Source organism: Heterodontus francisci, chromosome 15 (assembly GCF_036365525.1).
Source record: "Heterodontus francisci isolate sHetFra1 chromosome 15, sHetFra1.hap1, whole genome shotgun sequence".
NCBI classification, from domain to species: Eukaryota; Metazoa; Chordata; class Chondrichthyes; order Heterodontiformes; family Heterodontidae; genus Heterodontus; species Heterodontus francisci.
Genome location: NC_090385.1, coordinates 42,736,286 through 42,748,973, shown reverse-complemented (window position 1 = coordinate 42,748,973; position 12,688 = coordinate 42,736,286). Strand labels below are relative to the sequence as shown.

The 12,688-nt window shown below is 45.1% G+C and overlaps 1 protein-coding gene across 7 annotated transcripts in view; it reads right to left on the bottom strand.

Annotated features, from left to right (window-relative positions):
• The window catches only part of stard8 (StAR related lipid transfer domain containing 8), a 204,340-nt gene that overhangs the window by 117,699 nt on the left and 73,953 nt on the right, over positions 1–12,688 (bottom strand). For 5 of the 7 annotated variants that reach the window (XM_068047466.1, XM_068047464.1, XM_068047469.1 and 2 more), the window contains 2 exons: positions 10,435–10,611; positions 6,924–6,957 (listed from right to left, as the gene is read on the bottom strand). In XM_068047466.1, coding sequence (XP_067903567.1) covers positions 6,924–6,957; positions 10,435–10,611 — 211 coding nt within the window. The remainder of the gene's footprint in view (positions 1–6,923; positions 6,958–10,434; positions 10,612–12,688) is intronic. The other 2 variants (XM_068047470.1, XM_068047471.1) reach the window with 1 other exon arrangement.

The following is a 12,688-nucleotide window of genomic DNA, read 5'->3' as shown; positions in this document are numbered from 1 at the left end:
TTGACTTTGGACTACCTCACCAAGATCAAAGCTGACCTGCTCTTTCTGCAGGAGTGTGGAATTCCATACCTCACAACCTACAGGCAATGATCGCGATGGTGGTCCCACCATCTGGTCAGGGGGAAATGATTCCCGTTCCTCCGGCCTGGGTATTCTGCTGCAGGGAGGCAACTTCACCATCTCCGAAGTTAAGGAGGTGGTGAGCAGTCACCTCCTTGTAGCAATTGTAATGTACTACAATGCTCCGCTCCAGTTAATCAGCGTGTACGCCCCGATTGAATGCAGTGAGCGGCTGACTGTCTTCCAGCAGCTCCCACTGCTGCTGGCGATATCCAGGCCAGTCATTCTAGGCGGTGACTTCAAATGCACCATTAATGCAGCGGGACAATGCGGCAGTGACGACAGCAAACTGGATGCTACATCCAGATTCCTTATGGAAAAGATGCCAAGCTGCATGACGTCTTCAGCAAACCTGCAGATGGAGCGCAACGTAGATACACCTGGTCAAGACCGGACGGGTCTGCCCGTTCCAGGATTGGCTTCCTGTTTGTGTCCTGTGCTTTCATGGTCAGATCCACCAACATCAAGCCAGTGTTCTTCTCTGACCACTGCCTCTTACTGGCCGACTGTCACTTACAGGATGACCAGCAGGTTGACAAGGGAGGGGGAGGCATGGAAACTGAATGTTACACTGCCAGCCCCAGAGAACACTGAGGAACTCAAAGTAATTACAAAGGTTGGAGAACCGTGAAACCCCTCTTTGAGTCTCCAATGCAATGGTGGGAAGCGATCAAAGCAAACATCAAGAGTTTCTTTATCCTCAAAAGATGTTCAGAGAGTGAGAGAGAGACAGAGGGAAATATCCCGACTTCAGAAAAGAATGCAAAATCTGCTCCTGCAGCAGTCGATGGGGGTCAAGGTCCAGGAGGATCTCGCAGAGCTGAAGAGCCAGCAGGCCTCGCTCTTTGCCACGGAGGCCTCCAAAAATATCTTCCGGTCCAGAGTCCACTCCGTTGAGCAGGATGAGATGTGCTCACGTTTCTTCTTCCAAAAGGTACACAGAGAGAGCTCTGTGATCAGCAGCCTGAAGGAAGAGGACGGCTCGGTAATGTCATCGCAGTCTGGCATTCTAAGCATTAGCAAATCCTTTTATGCTGGCCTGTACAACGTGAAACCCACAGACAGCACAGCTTTCCAGTCCTTCCTGTCATCTATCATGGAGGTCTTAGATGACAGTATGCGAGAGAGTCTGGACAAACCGCTAACTCTGGATGAGCTGACAAAGGCTGTCAGGTCCTTCGAGATGAGTAAAACTCCTGGAAGCGACGGCTTACCAGTTGAGTTGTATTCCACCCTGTGGGACTGGATCGGCCCAGGCCTGCTGGAAGTGTACGAGAGTATGCTTCTGGCTGGCAGCGTGTCAGAATCCATGAGGAAAGGCATCATCACCCTCATCTACAAGCGGAAGGGGGAGAGGGCGGATATCAGAAATTGGCGGCCCATCTCACTGCTTAATGTAGACTACAAGATTCTGTCCAAAGTCATTGCCAGTCGGGTCAAGTCTGCTCTGGAGTTGATGATTCACCCCAGTCAGATCTGTACTGTACCCGGCAGGAAGATCTCTGATAGTCTCACGCTACTCAGGGATACGATTGCCTATGCACGGACAGGGGGATGGTCACCTGCCTCATCAGCTTGGACCAGGAGAAGGCTTTTGACAGGATATCGCACACATACATGATGGACACGCTCTCCAAAATGGGGTTTGGGGAGGGAATCTGCAATTGGATCAGATTGCTCTACACAACCATCAGTAGCGCAGTCTCATTCAATGGGTGGGAATCAGAAACTTTCCCGATCAAATCTGGAGTCAGACAGGGCTGTTCTCTCTCCCCTGTCTTGTTTGTTTGCTTTACCAAACCCTTTGCTGAGTCCATTAGGAAGGATGTGGGCATAAGAGGGGTGACAATCCCAGGCACTCAGGTCAAAGCTTCCCTGTACATGGACGACGTCGCTGTCTTCTGCTCAGATCCACTGTCCATTCGCAAGCTGATGAGCATCTGTGACCAGTTCGACCTGGCCTTGGGAGCCAAAGCAAGAACGAGGCTATGTTCTTTGGAAACTGGGCCGACCGATCCTTTGTCCCTTTCACCGTCAGTTCAGACTACCTGAAGGTGCTGGGGATATGGTTTGGAACAGCCAAGGCGTGCACCAAAACCTAGAAGGAGTGAGTAGCCATGGTACACAATAAACAGAGCATTTGGGAGCAGCATTCTCTCTCCTTTGTGGGTAAGAACCTGGTCATCAGGTGCGAGTCGCACACATTGTTGCTGTATTTGGCGCAGGTCTGGCCTGTACCCAACTCCTATGTTGCGGCGGTCACCCAAGCCATTTTCCACTTTATCTGGAGATCCAAAATGGACCAGGTCCAGAGGGACACAATGTTCAAACCTCCAGATAAAGGCAAAAATACTAAACCAATGTCGTCCTCATCCTGATGGTCACCTTCGTGTGTGGCTACATCAAGCTGTGCAGAGCGCCCCAGTACACAAACACCAAGTGTCACTATGTGCTGAGGTTCTATCTGTCCCTGGTATTGCAAAGGATGGGTCTGGCCACATTGCCGCGGAACGCTCCATTCAGTTGGACCGTGCCTAACCACCTATCCTTCGTGGAAAAGCTTGTGCAGAAAAATACCTTTGACCACCAATCCATCAGGCTGTGGTCTGCACGGAATGTCCTCAAGACCCTATGGGAAAAGGAGATGGTGGATCCTGTTGGATGGTTCCCCGAGCAGATTACCATGGTCATTTGGCAGAATGCCTCATCACCAGAACTTTCAAACAAGCACCAAGACGTAGCTTGGCTGGTGGCGAGAAGGGCCCTCCCCATCAGATCTTTCCCGCATACCTGGAATCTCACCCCCTCTGCACGCTGACCTCGAGGTGGCTGTGGTGGGGAAGAGATTGTTGCCCAACTCCTTCTGGAATGTGCCTTTGCAAAGCAGGTGTGGAAAGAGATGCAGTAGTTTTTGTCAAGGTTCATCGCAAGCAGCTCTGTAACGCAGGAGTCTGTGCTCTACATGCTGTTTCCAGGGACGCACACCGAGATAAACATCAACTGCTGCTGGAGGACTATCAACTCGGTGAAACACGCTCTTTTACTGCCCGAAACTTGCTGATCTTCCAGTGCAAAGAGTTGTCCACGACCGATGGTTGCAGACTGCCACATTCCAAGGTCCAGAACAAAGTGTTGAGGGACGCACTAAAGCTTGGGGCAGTTGCTGCAAAGGCTCAATGGGGAAAGACCACTGTGTAAGGTCCTCCCGCCATAGTGAACTGAGGGGCTGGAACCTGTGTAAAATCCCTTGGGCTGTAAGCACCAAAATATGATTTTGCTGTGTAATGCAAATGTACATTGCATGTAAAATGGAATGGAAGGGTTGTGAGGCAACTCACATTCTGTATTGAAGAAAACTGATTTCTTTTACACTTTCTGGAATGTCAACTTGGAACTACTATGTAATTTTTTTTTTTTTTACAGACTTTTATGAATTAAGTATATTTTGGGGAAAAAATTTCCACATTGCTGGGTAGATGCCAGTGTTGCAGCTGTACTGGAACAGCTTGGCTAGGGGGGCAGCAAGTTCTGGAGCACAGGTCTTCAGTACTATTGCCAGAATGTTGTCAGGGCCCATACCCTTTGTAGTATCCAGTGCCTTCAGTCATTTCTTGATATCATGCAAAGTGAATCGAATTGGCTGAAGCCTGGCACCTGTGATGCTGGGGACTTCAGAAGGAGGCCAAGATGGATTACCAATTTAGCACTTCTGGCCGAAAGTTGTTGCAAATACGTCAGCCTTATCTTTTGCAACAGATGTGCTGGGCTCCCCCATCATTGAGGATGGGGATATTTGTGGAGCCACCTCCTCCAGTTAATTGTTTAATTGTCCACCACCGTTCACGACTGGTTGTAGCAGGACTGCAGATCTTAGATCTGATCCGTTGCTTACAGGATCGCTTAGCTCTGTCTATCGCATGCTGCATACGCTGTTTGGCACGTAAGTAGTCCTGGGTTGTAGCTTCACCAGGATGTCACCTCATTTTGAGGTATGCCCGGTGCTGCTCCTAGCATGCCCTCCTGTGCTCTTCACTGAACCGGGGTTTGTCTCCTGGCTTGATGGTAATGGTAGAGTGGGGGATATGCTGGGCCTTGAGATTACAGATTGTGGTTGAGTACAATTCTGCTGCTGCTGATGGCCCACAGCGGCTCGTGGTTGCCCAGTTTTGCATTGCTAGATCTGTTTGAAATCTATCCCATTTAGCACGGTGGTAGTGCCACACAACACAATAGTGGGTATCCTCAATGTGAAGACGGGACTCTGTCTCCATAAGGACTGTGCAGTGGTCACTCATACCAATACTGCCATGGACAGATGCATCCGCGGCAGGCAGTTTGGTGAGGACGAGGTCAAGTATATTTTTCCCTCCTGTTGGTTCCCTCACCACCTGCTGCAGACCCAGTCTGGCAGCTATGTCCTTTAGGACTCGGCCAGCTCGGTCAGTAGTGGTGCTACCGAACCACTCTTGATGATGGGCGTTGAAGTTCCCCACCCAGAGTACATTCTGTGCCCTTGCCCTCACAGTGCTTCCTCCAAGTGCTGTTCAATATGGAGGAGTACTAATTGATCAGCTGAGGGGGTGCAGTAGGTGGTAATCAGTAGGACGTTACCTTGCCCATGTTTGACCTGATGCCATGAGACTTCATGAGGTCTGGAGTCGATGTTGAGGACTCCCAGGCCAACTCGCTCCCGACTGTATACCACTGTGCCGCCACCTCTGCTGGGTCTGTCCTGCCGGTGGGACAGGACATACCAGGGGATGGTGATGGCAGTGTCTGGGACATTGTCTGTAAGGTATGATTCCGTGAGTATGACTCTGTCAGGCTGTTGCTTGATTAGTCTGTGGGACAGCTCTCCCAACTTTGGCACAAGCCCCCAGATGTTAGTAAGGAGGATTTTCCAGGGTCGACAGAGGTGGGTTTGCCGTTGTCGTTTCCAGTCGATGACAGGTGGTCTGTCCGGTTTCATTCCTTATTGACTTTGTAGCGGTTAGATACAACTGAGTGCCCATTTCAGAGGGCATTTAAGAGTCAACCACTTCATACCCCGGCCTCTAATCTCACTTCAAATGTAGACTAGACTGGGACTTGACTTCCTTTCTAAAACCTCATGGGTGATCGAATAGTAATATAGTCCTAACTGTTTCTCGCTCTCATTCACTCACTTTCCCTCTTTTCCTAGTTGTGTAAGCACCTGACCTTTTATTCCTTCCTCCTTTTTAGTCAATTTTCTCCCCTCCTCCTCTTCTGAACACACTGGTTCATGCTAAGGTTGGGTCTCACCAGGATCAGTAGCCTTCCAATATCCCACTTAAGTAACCGTTTTTCATGTCTGAGTTTAGATAGCAAATATTAGCAAGATATTTTACAGTTTGGGCCATCACAGCTGAACCTGATCTTGTCCCCACCTAACATCCACATTCGTACTTGCTGGTAGGTTAAAATTACTAGAAAGTAATCAGGAGCAAAGACCATAGTTAATTTCCCTGTCCCTAGTATGCCACATGTCTGAGTGCCAAGATGCTTGATTATGCTCCAATAGTCTAGTCAGTCATTTGACTAAGAAACAGCCCCACCCTCACAGTAATCATTGCTCAAATTGGAATAAAATGGAACCAACGTTAGACAGAAGACATCTACAAGAATTTACCACACTTCCCTGAGAAGTACGACGCAAAGTTCACCAATTACAGTTACATCTAACTGGAGTTGCTTTGAGGAAGTTCTCAGTCTAAGGGTCTAATTGGTCCATTTTTCTTCTTCTTCATCATCAACTTGTACTTATATAGCACCTTTAACATAATAAAGGATCCCAAGCGGCTTCACAGGGTGTATAAAACAAAATTTGATACTCAGTCACATGAGGAGTTATTAGGGCACATGACTAAAAGCTTGGTCAAAGAGGTAAGTTTTAAGAAATGTCTTAAAGGAGAAAAAAAAGGAAGAGAATTGGAGAGATTTAGGGAGAGAATTCCAGAGCTTAGGGCCTTGGCAGTTGATGGTACAGCCATTAATGGCAGAGTGATTAACATCAGGGATGGTGAAGAGGCCATGAGTGGAGGAGTGCAAATCTAACATCTAATTCTGTATACAGATATTCTGGGTGGAGGAGATGTTGGTGTCTGTAGAATCCAGCAAGAGTTAGCACCTTCAGAAGATGGAGAGGCAGGGTGGGGGCTTGGGCGATTGTTGTAGTGTGGATATCCTGGTCCATATAGCTCTGTCTTGCTTTGTAAATTTCACAATTTAATATTTACGTGCCAGTGAATTTGTTTTATTCTTTCATTGGATGTAAACGTCACTGGCAAGGCCAGCATTTATTGCCCATCCCTAATTGCCTTTGAGAAGGTGATGGTGAGGTGCCTTCATGAACCAGGGCAGTCCATCAGGTGTAGGTACACCCACAGTGCTGTTAGGAAGGAAGTTTCATGATTTAGACCAAGAGACAGTGAAGGAACAGCGATATAGTTCCAAGTCAGGCCAGTGTGTGGCTTGGAGGGGAACTTGCAGGTGGTGGTGTTCCCATGCATCTAGTGGCTGGCTAATTTGGGCATATGTCCTTTTTATGGTGCTGAGTTGGAATGTCAGTCACACATTAAAAAGGTACAGCACATGGATTCACTGAACACTGCTGATGCTATAAACAGCTTACCAGTACCACAAACATCTCACTAACACCCAGTAGATATTTCACCAACATGTACAGATCTCGTTGACATGCCCACAGTTCACCAATATCACATCTGGCTGCAATTAGGCATGTTAATTGAACACACTGTGTAATAGTTGTGAAAGATGCTTACCAGATTTAATTCTGTTCGCCGTCCATGGCAGCGTCTGAAAACAAACCACAATTAATTAATATAAACTATTGGGCAATAAAATATTGAAGAATGAACAATTTGAAAATTAATACATTTCACTTATTCAGTTATTTATGTCTTGGTGGGGGGAGGGAAATATCCCACATTGCAACACTATGATGTATCCTACACCAGCCACTGTATCTTTGAGAAGTACCGAAGGAGGAAGGGGCCAGAGGATTGGAGAGTGGAAAATGTGACACCCTTATTCAAGAAACAAGTAAAGACAGTCCAAGTAACTACAGGACAGTCAGTCTAACATCAATGATGGGTAAGGTTTTAGAAAGAATAATCAGAGGAAAAATCTCAATGGCACTTGGAGAGTTTTGAGCTAATTAAGGATATCCAGCATGCATTTGTGAAAGGCAGATCATGCTTAACTAATCCAGTTCAATCTTTTGATGATGTAACAAAGAGGTTTGATGAAGGGAATGCAATTGATGTTGTCAATATAGATTTTAAGAAAGCTTTTGACAAAGTACCACATGACAGGCTGGTCAACAAAATTCAGGTTCATGAAATAGGAGGGTCAGTGTCAGCTTTGATTTAAAAAAATGGCTGAAGGACAGAAAATAGTGAGTTGTTGTAAATGGTTATTTTTCAGACTGGAGGATGATAGACAGTGGTTTTGCCCAAGGGTCAGAGCTGGGACCACTGTTTTTTTAATATATATAAATGACTTAGATATTGGAATAGAGAGTAACATTTTAAAATTTGTCAATAATACCAAACTTGGAGGAGTGGCGAACAGTGAGGATGATATAAATCGACTGCAACAGGACATAGGTAGGCTAGCCGAATGGGCAGACAAGTGGCAAATGGAATTTAATACAGAGAAGTGTGAGGTAATGCATTTTGGCAGAAGGGATCGGGAAAGATCATATAGACTTAATGGCACAGTTCTAAAGAGTGTGCAGGGACAGAAGGACCTCAGGGTGCATTTGCATAGATTTTTGAAGGTGGCAGGACATATTGAGAGAGTGGTTGGGAAAACATGTGGGCTTAATAAATGGAGGTATTGAGTACAAAAGCAGGTAAGTTATGCTATACCTTTTATAAAGATCTAGTTAGGCAACAACTAGAGTATTGTGTCCAGTTGTGGTCACCAAACTTTAAGATGGATGTGGGGATTCTTGAGAAGATGCAGAGGAGGTTTACCAAAATGGTTCAGGGGATGAGGGATTTTAGATGCAAGGTTAGTTTGGCGAAGCTGGAGTTGTTCTCCTTGGAGCAAAGGAGATTGAGGGGAGATTTGATAGAAGTGTGCAAGATTTTGGCAGGTTTATGATAAGGCAGACAAAGGCTTATAGTTGGCTCATAGTACAAGGACCAGGGGACACAGATTGAAGGTTTTGGGCAAGAGATGCAGAGGGGTTGTGCGAAAGAACTTTTTTATGCAGCAAGTGATAATGACCTGGAACTTGTTACCTACAAGGATGATGGAGGTAGAGACAGTCAATGATGTCAGAAGCAAATTGGATGAAAGAAATAAACTTGCATGGCTATGGGGATAGAGTGGGGGAATGGGACTGACAGGATTGCTCTACGGAGAGCCGGCATGGATTTGATGGGCCAAATGGCCTCCTTCTGTGCCATAAGTGACTCTATGACTCCATGCCTCTATGCATGATTCAATACTACTCACAAGTTCTGCCTGAGCTTGCAACATGAGTTGTTGAATAAACATGTGAAATGGGTATTTTCCAAAGCACAATGTCCTTATGATGTATGTAAGAGAAGTTTGACCAATAATGCACTACTCATTCATTACGACACAAGTCGTGACCTGAAGCTAGCATTTCACGCTTCAAACTATGGAGTTGGAGCAGTGGTCATGTTATGGATAATGGTCAAGAGAAGAGTCACGTACCCTGATCAAGCGTGAATGCAACTACGCACAGAAAGAAAAAGAAAGAACTAGGAATCAGCTTCAGAATCAAAAAGCTTCACCAGGTTTTGTTGGGTAGAAACTTTACACCAGTAACAGATCATAAACTCCTAGTAGCTATTCTGGAACCGAAGTCTGCAATACCGACCATGGCAACGTCAAGGATGCAGTGGTGTGCAGTACTCCTCTTACAGTACAACTACAACATCAAATATCACAGTTCAAAAGAGAATGCTATCAATGACGCACTGTAGTGTTTGCTGCATGAAGACTCAGAAGTAGGCTGTGAAAGTGCAATCTTCACAATAGGAGTAGTAAACGATGACTTTCCATCATTGCGACTGAAATTGCACCTGAAACTCAAAGACTCAGGGTTGAAAAGAGTCATTGAAAGATTGCACAAAATTTGACCTTGTACAGACGAGGAACTGAAACCGTTCAACAGTCATCGCAATGAATTGTCATGTGAACAGGACTGCATTAAGTGGGGTCATAGAGTGATAGTACCTAGTTCTCTGAGAAATAGGATTTTGGCAGAACTCCATACTGAACACACAGTAATAGTCAGTATGAAATCCAAAGCTAGAGATTTTGTTTATTGCCTGATCTAGACAGTGATTAAGAATCACTGGTTAGTAAATGTACTGTCAAAGCTATAGAAATTAGCCGCCTAAAGCTCCTTTACAATTGTGGTCATGGTCAACCGTATCCATGTAGATCACATGATCCCAGCAAGGGATGAACCAAAACATGACCCCGATCTGCTTGATCATGAGCTCATGTCAAAGTTTGAACCAGTTCAGGCACCAATGTCTGAAGTACCAATTCTGAACCTAAACCAAGCAGTCCAAACCTGACTCTATAGCAAAACCTGTAAGGAGATTAAAAAGGCTTCGTAAAGTAGTTATTAAACTTGATTTGTAAATTTAAATCATTTTAGAGAAAAATACTTTTCTTTCAAAAGGGGAAGCAGCGTAATGTATTTGTATAATATGCTAATATAATAGTGTGTTGGGACTAATCAAACAGAGATGGCTTTGGGTGGATCGAACACGTCCGCAGGAGGAAGACGGTCGCATACCCAAGGACCTTCTGTATGCTGAAGTAGCCAGGGTTAGAGGACCAGTGGGGTGCCCAAAGCTCCACTTCAAGGATGCTTGCAAGCGTGACATGAAGGCCCAAAATGTTGACTATCGCACCTGGGAGTCACTAGCTGGCGAAAGAGGAAAGTGATAGATCCTGTGGACTTAAATACCACAATGGCCAGTGGCTACAGCAGCTTGGCAACAGGCACCAATGCCAAAAACAACTCACAGCACACTTGGCAGCTTCATGTGTGGTACTTGTGGCAGAACCTGCCTCTCAAGGATTGGCGTTCACAGCAATCAGCAAAAGTGCACCAAAAGAAGACACTTGGATGTCAATGATGTGATAACATAATGACATCATGATGTCATGACATAAATAAACACTTCCTTGAACTGGCCATGCTTGGTGTCCATCTTGTCTGTTAGCGCCAGCCAAATATATCACATCCCTCAATGTAACATTTGATATACTCACATTTCTCACTGCAACACTCCCTGATTTAGCCACACTCCTCAGCCTAACAATCTGTGATATACCCAACATCTCTCCAATACTCCAATGTCTGTGCTCATATGTGAAGAATGGCTGTTTGGGTGAGGTGCCAGAATATGCCCAGTGCCAGTGGAACTTTACACCAGCATAAAATAGTGCCTTTAGGAGAATCAGGGAATGAAAAAAAGCATATTTTAAATAAACAGTAAATCAATAGCAAAACTGTGCCCCAATTATTAAACAGGATGGAGTTACCACATTCTGACCAAATATGAAAAAAACTAACCTCAAGCCACCTTTCTGCCAATCATGATAACTGGCCTTAAGCCTCAACGCTGCTTTTTCTGCTCAGCCTGCTCCCACTCACCAAGGAGAGACTTAAACTCTTTATACAGAGCACTAATTAACTATACACAACCACCTGTGTACCTGATTGTACATACTTCACAATCCAATTCACCTACTGTTCACTATAGTTTACCCAGATAAGTAAACCTTACAGATGATGAGAAATTCGTTTTTCAATTTAAATAAAGTACTAAAAAACATCTGTTGCAAACAGAATATTTTTGCCTAATTTTCTCTCCTCTCCTGAAGACACTGATAGGGTCCATTCCAAGTCACCAACAACCTTCTCAGCTCATACCTCACAGTCAAAACTAGATACTGAGTGCTGGCAGGATATTTGACCATGGGAAGATCATAGCTGAGCAAAATTCTGCCCTCACCCAATAACCACACATTTGCTTAGCAACAGAGATCATTGGATTACAATCAGATATGGGAACCTGGGTTGATCCTTTTCCTCCCCTTTCTAGCCTAGGGGAGCGGAAACTAACTTACCCTGACTTTAATCAGCTAGCGCAGCACTGATCAGGAGCACAACTTCATAATTTCCTTGTATGTATAATTCAGCTTTACGGTTGGTTGTGTGTTGGTTCACTGAGCCATCGGACACTAAGGCTATGTATCGAGTTTGCAAGAATTAATGGCCCTTATCACAAGGGATGTTGTAGTTAAGCTGATGACGGAGTAAGGGACTTTGGCCAATTAATACACTAGGTATATTATCCAGCTCTCTCTGTATTCCTTACATCCCTGCACACTGGGATATTCAGGGCAACCTCAGCAATCGAATCACTTAAACTGTAACTTTCCAATGTATGATTTTTTTCCTCTCGCCCCTTCTTTTCAGATCAGACATATTGCTGTGTTTCTAACTGAAATCACTGACTGCCAGATTTCAGCGTATGGCAAGAAACGAAAAAAGCTGGATTTCCTCCAAAATGAACAGCACCAGGACAGAGAGAGTACTGTGCACAGACTCCATCACTACATTTTTTATAGGCTACGTGTTGGAGTAACAAAAAATAATAATAAACAGTTCAGTGTGAATTCCTGCCCAATGAACATTTCCATTAAACAGCAAGAACACTGTGAAGCAGGAGGTGAGCTCCATCATGCAAATATTCAACATCAATGTTTGCATTCCCAAAAGAAATAAACCTGGATATATATATTTACACACACACACTCACTAGTGCTGTCAAATATTCATATTGCATATAGTTTGGAATGATTCAGGGGAATGATCCGAAACCTTTCTCTACATTCAGAGGTATGACACTAATCATAGAATGGTTACAGCACAGAAGGTAGCCGTTCAGCCCAAAGTATCCGTGAAGGCTGTCTGCAAGACAACTCAGCTAGTCCCACTCCCCCACCCTCTCCCTGTAGCCCTGCTAATCTTCTCTCTTCAGGTGCTTTTCTAATTCCTTGTTAAAAGCTACAATAGTGTGATGGAGGCAGATTCAGACAGGCATGCATTCCACATCCAAACCTCTTACAGCATAAAGTTTTTCCTCATGTCACCATTGGCTCTTTTGCCAATCATCTTAAATTGGTGTTCTCTGGTTCTTGACCCTTCCACCAATGAGAGCAGTCTCTCCCTATCTACTTTGTCCAGACCCCTCATCATTTTGAATACCTCGATCAAATCTCTCAAACTTCTCTAAGAAGAACAACCCCAGCTTCTCCAATCTGTCCAGATAACTGAAGTTCCTCATCCCTGGAACAATTCTTGGAAATTCTTGCCTCATTTGGAGTACTGTGTGCAGTTCTGGTCGCCTCATTTTAGGAAGGATGTGGAAGCCTTGGAGAGGGTGCAGAGGAGATTTACCAGGATGTTGCCTGGAATGGAGAATAAGTCTTACGAGGAAAGGCTGAACATTCTAGG